The following is an 18,139-nucleotide window of genomic DNA, read 5'->3' on the forward strand; positions in this document are numbered from 1 at the left end:
TCACGCCCTCTCTCTCCCCGTCTCACGCCCTCTCTCTCCCCGTCTCACGCCCTCTCTCTCCCCGTCTCACGCCCTCTCTCTCCCCGTCTCACGCCCTCTCTCTCCCCGTCTCACGCCCTCTCTCTCCCCGTCTCACGCCCTCTCTCTCCCCGTCTCACGCCCTCTCTCTCCCCGTCTCACGCCCTCTCTCTCCCCGTCTCACGCCCTCTCTCTCCCCGTCTCACGCCCTCTCTCTCCCCGTCTCACGCCCTCTCTCTCCCCGTCTCACGCCCTCTCTCTCCCCGTCTCACGCCCTCTCTCTCCCCGTCTCACGCCCTCTCTCTCCCCGTCTCACGCCCTCTCTCTCCCCGTCTCACGCCCTCTCTCTCCCCGTCTCACGCCCCCTCTCTCCCCGTCTCACGCCCCCTCTCTCCCCGTCTCACGCCCTCTCTCTCCCCGTCTCACGCCCCCTCTCTCCCCGTCTCACGCCCCCTCTCTCCCCGTCTCACGCCCCCTCTCTCCCCGTCTCACGCCCCCTCTCTCCCCGTCTCACGCCCCCTCTCTCCCCGTCTCACGCCCCCTCTCTCCCCGTCTCACGCCCCCTCTCTCCCCGTCTCACGCCCCCTCTCTCCCCGTCTCACGCCCCCTCTCTCCCCGTCTCACGCCCCCTCTCTCCCCGTCTCACGCCCCCTCTCTCCCCGTCTCACGCCCCCTCTCTCCCCGTCTCACGCCCCCTCTCTCCCCGTCTCACGCCCCCTCTCTCCCCGTCTCACGCCCCCTCTCTCCCCGTCTCACGCCCCCTCTCTCCCCGTCTCACGCCCCCTCTCTCCCCGTCTCACGCCCCCTCTCTCCCCGTCTCACGCCCCCTCTCTCCCCGTCTCACGCCCCCTCTCTCCCCGTCTCACGCCCCCTCTCTCCCCGTCTCACGCCCCCTCTCTCCCCGTCTCACGCCCCCTCTCTCCCCGTCTCACGCCCCCTCTCTCCCCGTCTCACGCCCCCTCTCTCCCCGTCTCACGCCCCCTCTCTCCCCGTCTCACGCCCCCTCTCTCCCCGTCTCACGCCCCCTCTCTCCCCGTCTCACGCCCCCTCTCTCCCCGTCTCACGCCCCCTCTCTCCCCGTCTCACGCCCCCTCTCTCCCCGTCTCACGCCCCCTCTCTCCCCGTCTCACGCCCCCTCTCTCCCCGTCTCACGCCCCCTCTCTCCCCGTCTCACGCCCCCTCTCTCCCCGTCTCACGCCCCCTCTCTCCCCGTCTCACGCCCCCTCTCTCCCCGTCTCACGCCCCCTCTCTCCCCGTCTCACGCCCCCTCTCTCCCCGTCTCACGCCCCCTCTCTCCCCGTCTCACGCCCCCTCTCTCCCCGTCTCACGCCCCCTCTCTCCCCGTCTCACGCCCCCTCTCTCCCCGTCTCACGCCCCCTCTCTCCCCGTCTCACGCCCCCTCTCTCCCCGTCTCACGCCCCCTCTCTCCCCGTCTCACGCCCCCTCTCTCCCCGTCTCACGCCCCCTCTCTCCCCGTCTCACGCCCCCTCTCTCCCCGTCTCACGCCCCCTCTCTCCCCGTCTCACGCCCCCTCTCTCCCCGTCTCACGCCCCCTCTCTCCCCGTCTCACGCCCCCTCTCTCCCCGTCTCACGCCCCCTCTCTCCCCGTCTCACGCCCCCTCTCTCCCCGTCTCACGCCCCCTCTCTCCCCGTCTCACGCCCCCTCTCTCCCCGTCTCACGCCCCCTCTCTCCCCGTCTCACGCCCCCTCTCTCCCCGTCTCACGCCCCCTCTCTCCCCGTCTCACGCCCCCTCTCTCCCCGTCTCACGCCCCCTCTCTCCCCGTCTCACGCCCCCTCTCTCCCCGTCTCACGCCCCCTCTCTCCCCGTCTCACGCCCCCTCTCTCCCCGTCTCACGCCCCCTCTCTCCCCGTCTCACGCCCCCTCTCTCCCCGTCTCACGCCCCCTCTCTCCCCGTCTCACGCCCCCTCTCTCCCCGTCTCACGCCCCCTCTCTCCCCGTCTCACGCCCCCTCTCTCCCCGTCTCACGCCCCCTCTCTCCCCGTCTCACGCCCCCTCTCTCCCCGTCTCACGCCCCCTCTCTCCCCGTCTCACGCCCCCTCTCTCCCCGTCTCACGCCCCCTCTCTCCCCGTCTCACGCCCCCTCTCTCCCCGTCTCACGCCCCCTCTCTCCCCGTCTCACGCCCCCTCTCTCCCCGTCTCACGCCCCCTCTCTCCCCGTCTCACGCCCCCTCTCTCCCCGTCTCACGCCCCCTCTCTCCCCGTCTCACGCCCCCTCTCTCCCCGTCTCACGCCCCCTCTCTCCCCGTCTCACGCCCCCTCTCTCCCCGTCTCACGCCCCCTCTCTCCCCGTCTCACGCCCCCTCTCTCCCCGTCTCACGCCCCCTCTCTCCCCGTCTCACGCCCCCTCTCTCCCCGTCTCACGCCCCCTCTCTCCCCGTCTCACGCCCCCTCTCTCCCCGTCTCACGCCCCCTCTCTCCCCGTCTCACGCCCCCTCTCTCCCCGTCTCACGCCCCCTCTCTCCCCGTCTCACGCCCCCTCTCTCCCCGTCTCACGCCCCCTCTCTCCCCGTCTCACGCCCCCTCTCTCCCCGTCTCACGCCCCCTCTCTCCCCGTCTCACGCCCCCTCTCTCCCCGTCTCACGCCCCCTCTCTCCCCGTCTCACGCCCCCTCTCTCCCCGTCTCACGCCCCCTCTCTCCCCGTCTCACGCCCCCTCTCTCCCCGTCTCACGCCCCCTCTCTCCCCGTCTCACGCCCCCTCTCTCCCCGTCTCACGCCCCCTCTCTCCCCGTCTCACGCCCCCTCTCTCCCCGTCTCACGCCCCCTCTCTCCCCGTCTCACGCCCCCTCTCTCCCCGTCTCACGCCCCCTCTCTCCCCGTCTCACGCCCCCTCTCTCCCCGTCTCACGCCCCCTCTCTCCCCGTCTCACGCCCCCTCTCTCCCCGTCTCACGCCCCCTCTCTCCCCGTCTCACGCCCCCTCTCTCCCCGTCTCACGCCCCCTCTCTCCCCGTCTCACGCCCCCTCTCTCCCCGTCTCACGCCCCCTCTCTCCCCGTCTCACGCCCCCTCTCTCCCCGTCTCACGCCCCCTCTCTCCCCGTCTCACGCCCCCTCTCTCCCCGTCTCACGCCCCCTCTCTCCCCGTCTCACGCCCCCTCTCTCCCCGTCTCACGCCCCCTCTCTCCCCGTCTCACGCCCCCTCTCTCCCCGTCTCACGCCCCCTCTCTCCCCGTCTCACGCCCCCTCTCTCCCCGTCTCACGCCCCCTCTCTCCCCGTCTCACGCCCCCTCTCTCCCCGTCTCACGCCCCCTCTCTCCCCGTCTCACGCCCCCTCTCTCCCCGTCTCACGCCCCCTCTCTCCCCGTCTCACGCCCCCTCTCTCCCCGTCTCACGCCCCCTCTCTCCCCGTCTCACGCCCCCTCTCTCCCCGTCTCACGCCCCCTCTCTCCCCGTCTCACGCCCCCTCTCTCCCCGTCTCACGCCCTCTCTCTCCCCGTCTCACGCCCTCTCTCTCCCCGTCTCACGCCCTCTCTCTCCCCGTCTCACGCCCTCTCTCTCCCCGTCTCACGCCCTCTCTCTCCCCGTCTCACGCCCTCTCTCTCCCCGTCTCACGCCCTCTCTCTCCCCGTCTCACGCCCTCTCTCTCCCCGTCTCACGCCCTCTCTCTCCCCGTCTCACGCCCTCTCTCTCCCCGTCTCACGCCCTCTCTCTCCCCGTCTCACTCCCTCTCTCTCCCCGTCTCACTCTCTCTCTCTCCCCGTCTCACTCCCTCTCTCTCTCTCCCCGTCTCACTCCCTCTCTCTCTCTCCCCGTCTCACTCCCTCTCTCTCTCTCCCCGTCTCACTCCCTCTCTCTCTCTCCCCGTCTCACTCCCTCTCTCTCTCTCCCCGTCTCACTCCCTCTCTCTCTCTCCCCGTCTCACTCCCTCTCTCTCTCTCCCCGTCTCACTCCCTCTCTCTCTCTCCCCGTCTCACTCCCTCTCTCTCTCTCCCCGTCTCACTCCCTCTCTCTCTCTCTCCCCGTCTCACTCCCTCTCTCTCTCTCTCTCCCCGTCTCACTCCCTCTCTCTCTCTCCCCGTCTCACTCCCTCTCTCTCTCTCTCCCCGTCTCACTCCCTCTCTCTCTCTCTCCCCGTCTCACTCCCTCTCTCTCTCTCCCCGTCTCACTCCCTCTCTCTCTCTCCCCGTCTCACTCCCTCTCTCTCTCTCCCCGTCTCACTCCCTCTCTCTCTCTCCCCGTCTCACTCCCTCTCTCTCTCTCCCCGTCTCACTCCCTCTCTCTCTCTCCCCGTCTCACTCCCTCTCTCTCTCTCCCCGTCTCACTCCCTCTCTCTCTCTCCCCGTCTCACTCCCTCTCTCTCTCTCCCCGTCTCACTCCCTCTCTCTCTCTCCCCGTCTCACTCCCTCTCTCTCTCTCCCCGTCTCACTCCCTCTCTCTCTCTCCCCGTCTCACTCCCTCTCTCTCTCTCCCCGTCTCACTCCCTCTCTCTCTCTCCCCGTCTCACTCCCTCTCTCTCTCTCCCCGTCTCACTCCCTCTCTCTGCAGACACTGTTGTTTGAATTTCTTGGTTACTTAGACACTTATTATAACACTGGCTGTTCAGTCTGTAGTGGTGCCAATCCAGAGAATACACTCTGTATATTTACTATTCCTGATACATCGTGCACAAGATAGTCAACATTGAGGAGAGCTGAATCATCTGTTGGATGAATTTAACTCGGTGTTATATTAATTCACACCTATCAAAAACTAGGAATTATCCCTCAGGGATTAAACAGTGCTTAAAATAGGTATTTCTATAATCTTCAGATTCACCAAATCCAAACCCAACTCTCAGTTTAGTATGGAGAAAGTGAGGACTGCAGATGCTGGAGACCAGAGTTGAAAAGTGTAGTGCTGGAAAAGCGCAGCAGGCCAGGCAGCCTCCGACGAGCAGGAGATCCTCGGATGCTGCCTGGCCTGCTGCGCTTTTCCAGCACCACACTTTTCAACTCTCAGTTTAGTATACTTGGTTAGCATGGCTGGGTTGGACCGAAGGGACTATTTCCATGCTGTATACCTCTGAATCTATCAGCAGAAATGGCACTGGGCTGAGTCTGGGCCTGTGGCCTGTAGAAATCTGTACTGAATCGCCCAGGGTGATACATGTGAAAGAGAACACTGTCAGGTATCTGGAAGATTGCTGGCCTTCACTGTTGGAGGAAGTGCTCAGCACTGCCCTGAGTCTGAGTAACGGTTCTTGTATTGCCTTCTGTCGGAATGTGTTGAGGGAAGCTGAAACATCGGAATTAATTCTGGGTGTCGGCAAAGATTTGGAGACTGATTCTAATGAATGGCAATGTTTCGGATCTGTTTGTTATTCTGGGACAGCAGTGAGGTTACTCTCTCTCTCTGATTAATGAGCTGAGGGTTTTTTTTCCTGTATCTCCCTGAAATATGTCAGGGTGTTTAAACACTGTGAAGCAATCAGTCTCTCCCTGATCTACAGTGGACTGATCTGTTATTCCTGATGCAACATGGACAGAGGAAAACAACTAGTCCATTAAAGCACCTTTCCCCTAAGCTAAGCTCACTCTCTGTCCATCACTGTCACTGATGAACTTGCTACTTATTCCTACCTTGAATCCAGGCATGGATTCTCCCAGGCCGAAGGTCCTGGCTGGTCAGGCCGGAGTCACACTTTCCATTCACACTTGGCCTGTGTTGAGCTCAGTACCCATCCACCTATTCTGAGTGATGGGAGGCTGAGCTGAATCATTTAAAGCTCACCTTTATGTCCAGAATTAGCTGATTAGATTCCCTACAGTGTGGAAACAGGCCATTTGGCCCAACAAGTCCAGACTGACCCTCCGAAGAGTAACCCACCCAGACCCATTCACCTACACCTACCCCTGACTAATGCACTTTACACTATGGGCAATTTAGCACGGCAAATTCACCTAGCCTGCACATCTTTGGACTGTCTGAGGAAACCAGAGGAAACCCACGCAGACACTGAGAGAATGTCCACTCAGGAATCGAAGCCGGGTCCCTGGTGCTGTGAGGCAGCAGTGTTAACCACTAAGCCACCGTGCCCCCCAGAGTTATAATACTTTCATTACATGGGGCAATATATATATTAACATCTTGACAGTCTTGGCGCTGGCTTCACACAGGCGAGGGTTTATCTTCCTGTCAGTATGTTGCTGGAAGCGTTTGTCTGATTCTGTTTGCAATGTCGTGATTCCCATGATTTCTGTAGGTGTTGCGATGTGATTTGGAATCAGAGAATCCATACAGTATAGAAGAGGCCCTTTGACCCATTGAGTCTGTACTGACAAAAATACACCAGCACCTATTCCAGTCCCACTTTCCCACACTAGACCAATGGCTTTGAATGTTATTACATTTCAAGTACTTTTTAAAGTTTGAGAGGTTTCCTGCCTCAGGGGAAATATAGAGTAATAGGGTAGGGGAATGGGTCTGGGTGGGATACTCTTCAGAGGGTTGGTGTGGACTTGTTGGGCCAAATGGCCTGTATCCACACTGTAGGGATTCTATGTACCAGTTGCCCTTGTCCTTCTAAATACTGGTGGCAGTGGTGGTGAGCTGGAAAGATGCTATCTGAGAATCTTTAGTGAATGTTGGCTGTACATCTTGTAGATAGTATGTGCTGCTGTTATCGAGTGTTAGTGCAAGTGGGGACTATTCCATCAGACTCCTGTCTTGTGCCTTGTAGATGGTGGACAGGCTTTGGGGAGTCAGGAGGGGAGTTACTCTCTCAGTATTCCCAGTCTCTAACCCACTGTTGTAGGCACTGTTTATGTGGCGAGTCAATGGTAACCCCCAGGATAGTGATAGTGGGAGGAGTGAATATTGGTAACACCACTGAATGTACAGTGGTTAGATCATCTCTCATTGGTGACAGTCATTACCTGGCATTTCGGTGGCACAAGTGTAACTTGCCACATGTCAGTCTAAGCCTGCATATTGTACAGATCTTGCTGCCAGTCAGATATCCCAACCAATCTAGTCCCACCTGCCAGCACCCGGCCCATATCCCTCTAAATCCTTCCTATTCATATACCCATCCAGATGCCTCTTAAATGTTGCAATTGTACCAGCCTCCACCACTTCCTCTGGCAGCTCATTCCATACACGTACCACCCTCTGCGTGGAAAAGTTGCCCCTTAGGTCTCTTGAATAGCTTTGACCTCTCATCCTAAACCTATGCCGCCTAATTCTGGACTCCCCCACCCCTGCACTCCAAGGTCTCTTTGTTCAGCAACACTCCCTAGGACCTTACCATTAAGTGTATAAGTCCTGCTAAGATTTGCTTTCCCAAAATGCAGCACCTCGCATTTATCTGAATTAAACTCCATCTGCCACTTCTCAGCCTATTGGCCCATCTGGTCCAGATCCTGTTGTAATCTGAGGTAACCTTCTTCGCTAGGAGAAAGTGAGGACTGCAGATGCTGGAGATCAGAGCTTAAAAATGTGTTGCTGGAAAAGCGCAGCAGATCAGGCAGCATCAAAGGAGAAGGAGAATCGATGTTTCGGGCATAAGCCCTTTTTCTGGAAAAACCAGAAAAGCCCTCTTCGCTGTCCACTATACCTCCAGTTTTGGTGTCATCTGCAAACTTACTAACTGTGCCTCTTATGCTCGCATCCAAATCATTTATGTAAATGACAAAAAGTAAAGGGCCCAGCACCGATCCTTGTGGCACTCCACTGGTCACAGGCCTCCAGTCTGAAAAACAACCTTCCACCACCACCCTCTGTCTTCTACCTTTGAGCCAGTTCTATATCCAAATGGCTAGTTCTTCCTGTATTCCGTGAGATTAGATTACTTACAGTGTGGAAACAGGCCCTTCGGCCCAACAAGTCCACACCGCCCCGCCGAAGCGCAACCCACCCATACCCCTACATTTACCCCTTACCTAACACTACGGGCAATTTAGCATGGCCAATTCACCTGACCTGCACATCTTTGGACTGTGGGAGGAAACCGGAGCACCTGGAGAAAACCCACGCAGACACGGGGAGAACGTGCAAACTCCACACAGTCAGTTGCCTGAGGCGGGAATTGAACCCGGGTCTCTGGCGCTGTGAGGCAATAGTGCTAACCAGTGTGCCACCGTGCCGCCCATAGATCTAATCTTGCTAATCAGTCTCCCATGGGGAACCTTGTCGAACACCTTACTGAAGTCCATATAGGTCACATCTACCGCTCTGCCCTCATCAATCCTCTTTGTTATTTCCTCAAAAAAATTCAGTCAAGTTTGTGAGACATGATTTCCCACGCACAAAGCCATGTTGACTATCCCTAATCAGACCTTGTCTTTCCAAATACATGTACATCCTGTCCCTCAGGATTCCTTCCAACAATTTGCCCACCACCAAGGTCAGGCTCACAGATCTATAGTTCTGGACTACTTCAGTATCTGAGGAGTTGGGAATGGTGCTGAACAGTGTGCAATCATCAGTGAACATCCCCATTTCTGAACTTTGGATAGAGGGAAGGTCATTGGGGAAGCAGCAGAAGGTTTAAAAAGCACAGCAAGTCAGGCAGCATCCGAGGAGCAGGAGAATCAACGTTTTGGGCTTCATCAGGAATGAGGCTTGTGGGTCAGGGTGGGGGATGCTGAGAAGTAAATGGCAGGCAGGGTGGGGCTGGGAGGGAAGGTACCTGAGAATGTGATAGGTAGATCACGGTGGGGAAGGTGATAGCTGAGAGTGTGATAGAGGGATGAAGGTGGGGAAGGAGATAGCTGAGTGTGTGATAGGGGAATGAAGGTGGGGAGGGTGATAGCTGTGTGTGTGATAGGGGGATGAAGGTGGGGAAGGAGATAGCTGAGTGTGTGATAGGGGAATGAAGGTGGGGAGGGTGTTAGCTGAGTGTGAGATAGGGGGATGAAGGTGGGGAGGGTGTTAGCTGAGTGTGAGATAGGGGGATGAAGGTGTAGAGGGTGTTAGCTGAGTGTGAGATAGGGGGATGAAGGTGGGGAAGGTGATAGCTGAGTGTGTGATAGAGGGATGAAGGTGGGGAAGGTGATAGCTGAGTGTGTGATAGATGGATGAAGGTGGGGAAGGTGATAGCTGAGTGTGTGATAGGGGAATGAAGGTGGGGAGGGTGTTAGCTGAGTGTGAGATAGGGGGATGAAGGTGGGGAGGGTGTTAGCTGAGTGTGAGATGGGGGATGAAGGTGGGGAGGGTGATAGCTGAGTGTGTGATAGGGGAATGAAGGTGGGGAGGGTGATAGCTGAGAGTATGAAATGGGGATGAAGGTGGGGAGGGTGATAGCTGAGTGTGTGATAGGGGGATGAAGGTGGGGAGGGTGTTAGCTGAGTGTGAGATAGGGGGATGATGGGGAGGGTGATAGCTGAGCGTGTGATAGAAGGATGAAGGTGGGGAGGGTGATAGCTGAGCGTGTGATAGAAGGATGAAGGTGGGGAGGGTGATAGCTGAGAGTGTGATAGAAGGATGAAGGTGGGGAGGGTGATAGCTGAGCGTGTGATAGAAGGATGAAGGTGGGGAGGGTGATAGCTGAGAGTATGAAATGGGGATGAAGGTGGGGAGGGTGATAGCTGAGAGTGTGATAGAGGGATGAAGGTGGGGAAGGGGATAGCTGCGTGTGTGAGAGAGGGATGAAGGTGGGGAGGGTGATAGCTGAGTGTGTGATAGGGGGATGAAGGTGGGGAAGGTAATAGCTGAGTGTGTGATAGAGGGATGAAGGTGGGGAGGGTGGTAGCTGAGAGTGTGATAGAAGGATGAAGGTGGGGAGGGTGATAGCTGAGAGTGTGATAGAGGGATGAAGATGGGGAGGGTGATAGCTGAGCGTGTGATAGAAGGATGAAGGTGGGGAGGGTGATAGCTGAGTGTGTGATAGGGGGATGAAGGTGGGGAGGGTGTTAGCTGAGTGTGAGATAGGGGGATGAAGGTGGGGAGGGTGATAGCTGAGTGTGTGATAGGGGGATGAAGTTGGGGAGGGTGATAGCTGAGTGTGTGATGGGGGATGAAGGTGGGGAGGGTGATAGCTGTGTGTGTGATAGGGGGATGAAGGTCGGGAGGGTGATAGCTGAGTGTGTGATAGGGGGATGAAGGTGGGGAGGGTGACAGCTGAGTGTGTGATAGGGGACGAAGGTGGGGAAGGTAATAGCTGAGTGTGTGATAGAGGGATGAAGGTGGGGAGGGTGATAGCTGAGAGTATGAAATGGGGATGAAGGTGGGGAGGATGATAGCTGAGTGTGAGATAGGGGGATGAAGCTGGGGAGGGTGATAGCTGAGTGTGTGATAGGGGGATGAAGTTGGGAAGGGTGATAGCTGAGAGTATGAAATGGGGATGAAGGTGGGGAGGGTGATAGCTGAGAGTGTGATAGAAGGATGAGGGTGGGGAGGGTGATAGCTGAGAGTGTGATAGAAGGGTGGGGAGGGTGATAGCTGAGAGTGTGATAGAAGGATGAGGGTGGGGAGGGTGATAGCTGAGTGTGTGATAGAGGGACGAATGTGGGGAAGGTAATAGCTGAGTGTGTGATAGGGGGATGAAGGTGGGGAAGGTGATAGCTGAGTGTGTGATAGATGGATGAAGGTGGGGAAGGTGATAGCTGAGTGTGTGATAGATGGATGAAGGTGGGGAAGGTGATAGCTGAGTGTGAGATAGGGGGATAAAGGTGGGGAGGGTGATAGCTGAGTGTGTGATAGGGGGGATGAAGGTGGGGAAGGTGATAGCTGAGTGTGTGATAGGGGAATGAAGGTGGGGAGGGTGATAGCTGAGTGTGAGATAGGGGGATGAAGGTGGGGAGGGTGATAGCTGAGTGTGAGATAGGGGAATGAAGGTGGGGAGGGTGATAGCTGAGAGTATGAAATGGGGATGAAGGTGGGGAGGGTGATAGCTGAGTGTGTGATAGAGGGATGAAGGTGGGGAGGGTGATAGCTGAGTGTGTGATAGGGGGATGAAGGTGGGGAAGGTGATAGCTGAGTGTGTGATAGGGGAATGAAGGTGGGGAGGGTGTTAGCTGAGTGTGAGATAGGGGGATGAAGGTGGGGAGGGTGTTAGCTGAGTGTGAGATAGGGGGATGAAGGTGGGGAGGGTGATAGCTTAGCGTGTGATAGAAGGATGAAGGTGGGGAGAGTGATAGCTGAGTGTGAGATAGGGGGATGAAGGTGGGGAGGGTGATAGCTGAGTGTGTGATAGGGGGATGAAGGTGGGGAGGGTGATAGCTGAGTGTGTGATAGGGGAATGAAGGTGGGGAGGGTGATAGCTGAGTGTGTGATAGGGGGGTGATGGTGGGGAGGGTGGTAGCTGAGTGTGTGATAGGGGGATGATGGTGGGGAGGGTGGTAGCTGAGTGTGTGATAGGGGGATGAAGGTGGGCTGAGATTGCACCCCCCTGGCCCACAAGCCTCATTCCTGATGAAGGGCCTTTGTCTGAAATGTTGATTCTCCTGCTCCTCAGATGCTGTCTGACCTGCTGTGCTTTTCCAGCAACACACTCTCCACACTGATCTCCAGTGTCTGCAGTCCTGCATTTCTCTTGCAAATGGTTGAGCCTAGGCCCTGCCCCTGAGCAAAGTGGCTCCTTACGCCACCCTTGATTACACAGCTGTCACTCTCCCCTCAGAGTTTGAGCTTCTGTTATTTCTCCACTTTGCCTTATCCACTATATGGTAACGCTGTCTGTTTCTCCAGCCGTCTGGTCAGGGCCCTTGTGGAATACAGTGTCCACTTCTGGTCACACTGTTGTGGGAAGGATATTATTAAACTGGAGAGGGTTCAGAAGAAATTTACCAGGGTGTTGCTGGGAATGGATGGTTTGAGTTGTGAGGAGAGGCTGGATAGCGAAGACTGGAGTGTTGGAGTTTGAGGGAGTAACTTTATAGAGGTCGATGAAATCATGAAGGATATCAAGAAGCTAAGGTTTTTTTCCCTCTGGGGAACAGGACAGGGGCAAAATGACCTTTTGTCTTTGATGAGATGAATTTGTCTTCCAGGGAACTCGTCCATGTGATCCGCCACTTGGCCAATGTCTTGTGGGAAGCCAAGCTGAAAATTGTGCTGGTGATTCCCCCAGCCATCTCTGCAGGGTAAGCATTGGATGCTGTGCTCAATAACACATGGGCTTTTCCGTCTGGAAATGTCACTGACTGCATAGTCTCCTGGAAAAGCAGCATTAGATCCCAGCTTGGTTTCTTTTCAAATTTGGAGGGCTGTTAGTGAAAGCAGTCACAAGAGGCTGCCAGTGTACTTTTAACAGAAAATGAAAATGTTTATTAAACAAGAAAAATAATGTGCAATATCACTCGAGACAAAACAAAAGGTAACAAAGATTTCAACGCAGATAGCAACAAAGGTTTCAAATCCCCACACTATTCTTTCTATCATGTGAACTAGGAGCAGCAGTCGGCAGCTCAGCCCCTCCGGCCTGCTCTGACATTTTGTAAAGTCATAGCTGATCTCATTTCGGCCTTGAGTCCGCTTTCCTGCTCACTCCCCATAATCCTTTAAACCATTACTAATTAAAAATCTCCTTAAATGTACTTGGTGACCCAGCATCCCCTGCATCCGGGGGGTCCTGAATTTTAACTGTTTATGACTGAGAAAAATAATTTCTCCTCAAATCTGTTTTAAATCTGCCACCCCTTAACATAAAACTGTGTGACCTTTCTAGATTTCCCCACATCTGCTTTGTCCATCCCCTTATATACCTCAGTTAGATCTCCTCTCATTCTCCTTGGCTCCAGAGGGTACAGGCCTCAACTGCTCAATCTCTTTCCTCATCTCTGGAATCAATTGAATGAATCTCCTCTGAACTGCCTCCATTGCAACTACATCCCCCCCTCCCCCCTCCTCCTCAAGTATGAGGACCAAACTAGTCCACACTAATCCAGGTACGGTCTCACTGATACAGCTGCAGCAACACTTCCCTACTTTTATACTCCAAGCCTTTAATAATAAAAGCCAAAATTCCATTTGCCTTCCCTATTATCTATTGTACCCGCATTCCTGGTTTCTGTGATTCATGCAGGGGGAGGAAATACCCTCGTGGTATTCTGACTGGACCATTAACCCAGCCACCCAGGGAATGTTCGGGGGACCTGGGTTTGAATCCATCCATGGCAGACGGTGGAATTTCAATTCAATTTTAAAAAAATCTGGAATTAAGAGATTATTTATGATCATGAATCCGTTGCCAATGGTAGGAAAAACTCCATCTGGATTCACTAATACCCTTGAGGGAAGGAAACTGCCATCCTTACCTGGTCTGGCCTACATGTGACTCCAGACCCATAGCTATGTAGCTGATTTTTAATGCCCTCTGGGTAGTTAGGGATGGACAATAAATGCTGGCTTACCCAGCAATGTCCACGTCCTGTGAAGGAATTAAAACAAAAGATGCACAGGAACACCCAGATCCCTCTGCACTGAAGCACTCTGACGTTTCTCTCCATTTCAATAATAAGTTGCCTTTCTAATTCTCTGACCAAAATGGATAACCTCCCGCTTGGCCACGTTAAACTTCACCTGCTAAATTCTGGTCTCTTCGCCTGATCAATCCATATTGGTTTGTAAATATCTTCATTGCAACTTCCGATCCCTCCTGTTTGAATGTCACCTGCAGATTTGGCTGTAGTACTTTCTATCCTGCATCCAAGTCATTCATATCGATTGGAAATAGTTAGGGCCTGAGACCCAACCCTGTGGCATCCTATCAGTTACAGCTCGCCAACCAGAAAAAGACCCATTTATTGTAACTGTCAGCTTTCTGTTGGTCAGTGAATAAATTACCCTGATCCCCATGTGACCTTACGCAGTGCATTAACCCTTCATGCAGCACCTTTCCAAATGCTGTCTAGAAAATCCAGGATCCCTATTATCGGCGTTGCTTGTTACGCCTTCGAGAACTCTAGCAAATTGCACAACCATGATTTACTTTGATAAAACCATGTGGATCCTGATGGATTGTGTTTTAACGGGCAGTACAGCATAGCTTCTGATTCTAGCAAAGTCCCAGCTGATTGGAAAACTTCTCTCAGAAAAGGAAAGATGCAGGAAACTGTCAAGTGGTTAGCCTGAGGTCTGTCGGGCACAACATATGATGATTATTCTGTAGGTGGTAACAGGACAACGTAAAGAGTCAGAGCGATTTCCTATTTGAGTCCTTTAGGAATGCAATGAACAGGGTGGATAAAGGGTCACCAAGTACATTATAAAGAGATGGGAGGTTTAGATTTCCCACAGACACTGAGTGCACAGCTCACTCTGAAGTACTCCCACACCCAGTTCCAGGCTCTCTCCCACAATGCATCGTGGTCAAATTCCACACTGTCGTGTGTGTGTGTGTATGTGCGCGCGCACGAGAGAAAGAACAGGGGAGGGAGAGAGAACAGGTATGGGGGGAGGGAGAGAGAGAGAGAAAATGGTCATTTTGTAGGGGGAGGGTGAGGAGGAGTGGACAAGCTGTGTGGGGTTTAGGTGGAGAGGGTTATTAGAGGAGAGATGGAGAATGGGGGGAGAGACACAGAATGGACGGTCTGTGTGAAGATTGGATGAAGAGGGTAATGGGGAGATGGCAGAGAGAGAATGGGGGTTGGTAGACAGAGAGTGTGAGTGGCGGGACTGTGTGGGGTTGGTGAAGAGGGTAATGGGGAGGGGACAGAGAGAGAATGGGTGTTGGTAGACAGACAGAGAATGGGTGTTGGTAGACAGACAGAGAATGGGGGTTGGTAGACAGACAGTGTGTGTGAGTGGACAGGTTGTGGCAGGTGAGTGAAGAGAGATAATGGATGGATAGGGCTGGGCTATGATGGACAGGGCCCAGGACCTGGCTACCAAGCATTTCTTCCCTCTCAACCCCCACCCTCTTCCCAGAATGGCATTCCCACTGTTTTTCTCTTCTCCCCCCAAGGAAACCTCCACCCCATTCTTCCCCGTCTGTTTCACCCCACCATACCCTCTTTGGCCATTCTCCCCCCAGCCCCAGAGCCGTGCTCTCTCCCCCCACCGCCATGATGAAGTACCACACGTTCGGTGGCTGCACTTCAGTGAAAAGGATTGTCCATCATTGGGGGAAAGGATTGGTCAGCGAGCAGTGAACAAACTGTCAGGTAATGAGCTGTTCTCCGATCAACAAATTGTTAATAATGGAGTGCCCTGGTGCTGAGGGTGAAAGGATAGAGTATGTAGACAAGCTGGCTGTGAAGGGGATATTGATATTGCAAGGCCCAGCAAGTGGGCAAACGTTTGACCATAATGCGGAAAATGTGAGGGTTGGATGGAGACGTAGAGAAGGAGAGAGACTGCAGAATGCCACAGTGCAGAGGGATCGGGGTGTCCTTGTCCATGAGTCTCAAAAGGACAGTGTGTATAATGAATCGTTAGGGAGACAAATGAGATATGTGCTCGTTGCAAGGGGATGGAATAATAAAAGAGGAAGTCTGGATAGGCCATTGATGAGTCCATACCCTGGCATATTGTGTGCAGGTTTGATGTCCAGATTGAAGGAGGGATTGACTTGAAGATTCCTGGGATGAAGGGGCCTTTTTTCTGAGGAAATGTTGAAGTAGCTAACACTGTACTCATCGGGGGTGAATGTGGAGTGAACGTTTTGCTTTGGGTGTGGGAAGAGGGGCTGGATATACAGCGAGCAGTCCCAGGGGGAGGGGGATGAAGAGGGTGGGTGGAGAGAGTCCAAACCATCTGGGCTGGGCACCTGCTGCGTTGCCGTTTGACGTTGAAGATTGTGTGCCTTGTTCCCTGTTTCCAGGACCAACCAGCCGGGAATGTTTGGGAAGCAGGATTTTGAGCAGCTGGCCCCCGTGGTGGACGCTTTCAGCCTCATGACGTACGACTTTTCGAATCAGCATCGGTAAGCCGTGTCCCAGGGCTCCCACTGGGGAAAGACAGTGTCCAGTCTAGGCCAGCCTTCCACGATGTGTAACCCTGAGGCTCTGAGGCAGACTCTGACAGGTCTGCAACCTCGGAACACATCTCCCGTTTCACCAGGAACCTCGCTCCTACCCTCACACTTGCCCGCCATTTTGTTTTTTGGGTCAGCCCAGAAAGTCCCTCACCTGCCATTCATTCCAGATGGAAATCCCTCTGTCACCCATCCTTTTCTAACAAGGCAACACAGGATTCCCTGTTCGTGGTCTTTTCCGAACAAAGGGCACGATATTCCACACTATCCATCCTGTCGGTCTACACACTTAAGCTACTCCATGCAATCGCCATCCCCTTTCCAAACGCCTGTCAAAATTGGGATTCCGGCACAGTCTTCTGGACAGGATTCTGACACCTCTGTCCTGCCTGGAGCAGTTGAGGTCATTAAGGCCCAGGAGCTGAAGTAGGCCGTACACCCAGCACTTCCAGTCGGTGTGCTTGTTGTTGGTCTGAATTGTTGTAAATGATCCCTGAGCCACTCGAATCAATCCATTCCCTCCTGTCATTGAGAGAGCAGAAGATGCTCTCGATCTCGCCACCTCAGGATCGTGGGCCCAGGCTGTTGCTGCTGCATCAGCGTTGCAACACTTCCCACAAACCAGAATCTGGCTGTTAATAAAGCTCTGATCCCAATGGTAGTTGATGTAATTACTGAGAAAGCAGCAGTTTCAGCTCAGTTTCATGAGGCCTCTGCGTGGGATCTGACTGAATTGTGTCTGGCTGATGGCTCATTAGCCCCTCTGACTGCAGCTTCCTCTGCCTCTCCCTGCGGTGGCCTCCATATTGGATTGCTTGGTCCAGACACTGGAGTGGCTGAAACAGTGTTCTGTTTGCCAGCATGGATGGCTCCACCTTGGTACAGTGTGCCTGGTTTTGAAACTGTGGGGCTCTTATTAGCGATAAGCTTTGAGCCTCTCCAACGAGATGGTCTGTTCTTTCAGACTTTGAGCTGGGTCGGCCTGAGTTGCTGTGGGTGTGGTTCCAGTTGAGTGTGAAGATTGATTGCTGTGAACGGGAGTGAAAACCTGGCTGTTGCTTGTTTTGTAGACCTGGCCCCAACTCTCCAATCCCCTGGATACAAGCCTGCGTTCAGACATTGGACCCAGATGCAGTTTGGAGAAGTAAGATTCTCTTGGGGCTGAATTTCTACGGGATGGACTATGGTATCCTTGGAGGGACAGCAGAGCCCATTGTCGGGCACAGGTAGGGCATACTGTCGGTCTGGATTCAGCAGCGTTGACCAGGCTTGTCTGCAGTGTGGCCCGGGAACTGGGGATTCGTGTCACTCACTTGGGGCTTAACCTTTAGCTTCTGAATTGTTTAAAAATAACCGGCAAAGCTTTCATTTTCAACAAGATCAAACTCAACTATTGCTGAGCACCACAGACTAAAGAGTGTGACGCATTTATTACGTATAGTACAGGCACCAGGAATAAAAGAAGATGCGGGTAAAAAGTACTTGTAAAAATGGCCATATGGATGAAGGCTTTAGGCCTCTTGTAGATTCTCTTCCTGAGAGTAAGGGGCTTTGAAGAGTTAGTCAGAACCCAGTTGCTGCAATAATCTCGGGAAGTGAATAGTTGGCTGTTTCTCGAACTCCACCTTGGTTTTGTGGGGAGTCGGTGGACACCAGAAAGTTTCTTGATCTGTAATAATTCCGTGGTGCTGGTCCTCACAGTTTGCCTGGACCCGTCTGGTCAAACTGTGGTTGTTTCCTGGAAGCACTCCTGTTCTGAGCGGGAAAGTAATTCTCTGTCAATGTTGGCTTGAGGAATCCTTGCTGCTGAGGTGTTTAGGTTTGGAATGGCGTGCTTTAGGATGTTATGCCGATGAAAATGTAAGTTGGTTGCTTTCCCCAAACTGTTGTTTCCTCCTTTCAGGAGCAGTTGGGTCCATCCAGCAGTGGGGCCTAGCCCCCACTCATTGCCTTTCAGTTGGAGTGATTAACCTTTAACTGTCTCAGCCATTGGTTTGGACAGTTTTCATTGTCAGGTCAGGGCGGGCTGGGCTGAGGTATTCACGGGGTATGGGTGTCGTCAGCTGGGCCGGTATTTTGTTTTCCTGTCCCTAGTTGCCCTCATGAAGCTGGTGTTGAGCTGCCTTCCTGAACTGTTGCAGCCCACATGTTGTGGGTTGACCCCCAATGCCCTTAGGGAGGGAAGGCCAGGTTTTGACCCAGCGACTGAGAAGGAACCATGGTCTATTTCCAAGTCAGGATGGTGAGTGGAGGGGAGCTTACAGGG

At 54.3% G+C, this 18,139-nt stretch overlaps 1 protein-coding gene across 1 annotated transcript in view; it reads left to right on the top strand.

Moving 5' to 3' along the window:
* The window catches only part of LOC122547822 (chitinase domain-containing protein 1-like), a 75,472-nt gene that overhangs the window by 27,611 nt on the left and 29,722 nt on the right, over positions 1-18,139 (top strand). Inside the window, exons 7-9 of the mRNA XM_087996195.1 lie at positions 11,948-12,040; positions 15,721-15,822; positions 16,944-17,099. Of these exons, the coding sequence (XP_087852321.1) occupies positions 11,948-12,040; positions 15,721-15,822; positions 16,944-17,099 (351 nt within the window). The remainder of the gene's footprint in view (positions 1-11,947; positions 12,041-15,720; positions 15,823-16,943; positions 17,100-18,139) is intronic.

Source organism: Chiloscyllium plagiosum, unplaced genomic scaffold, assembly GCF_037043375.1.
Source record: "Chiloscyllium plagiosum isolate Xiang-an unplaced genomic scaffold, Cpla_swu_hap1 HiC_scaffold_18, whole genome shotgun sequence".
Lineage (NCBI taxonomy): Eukaryota > Metazoa > Chordata > Chondrichthyes > Orectolobiformes > Hemiscylliidae > Chiloscyllium > Chiloscyllium plagiosum.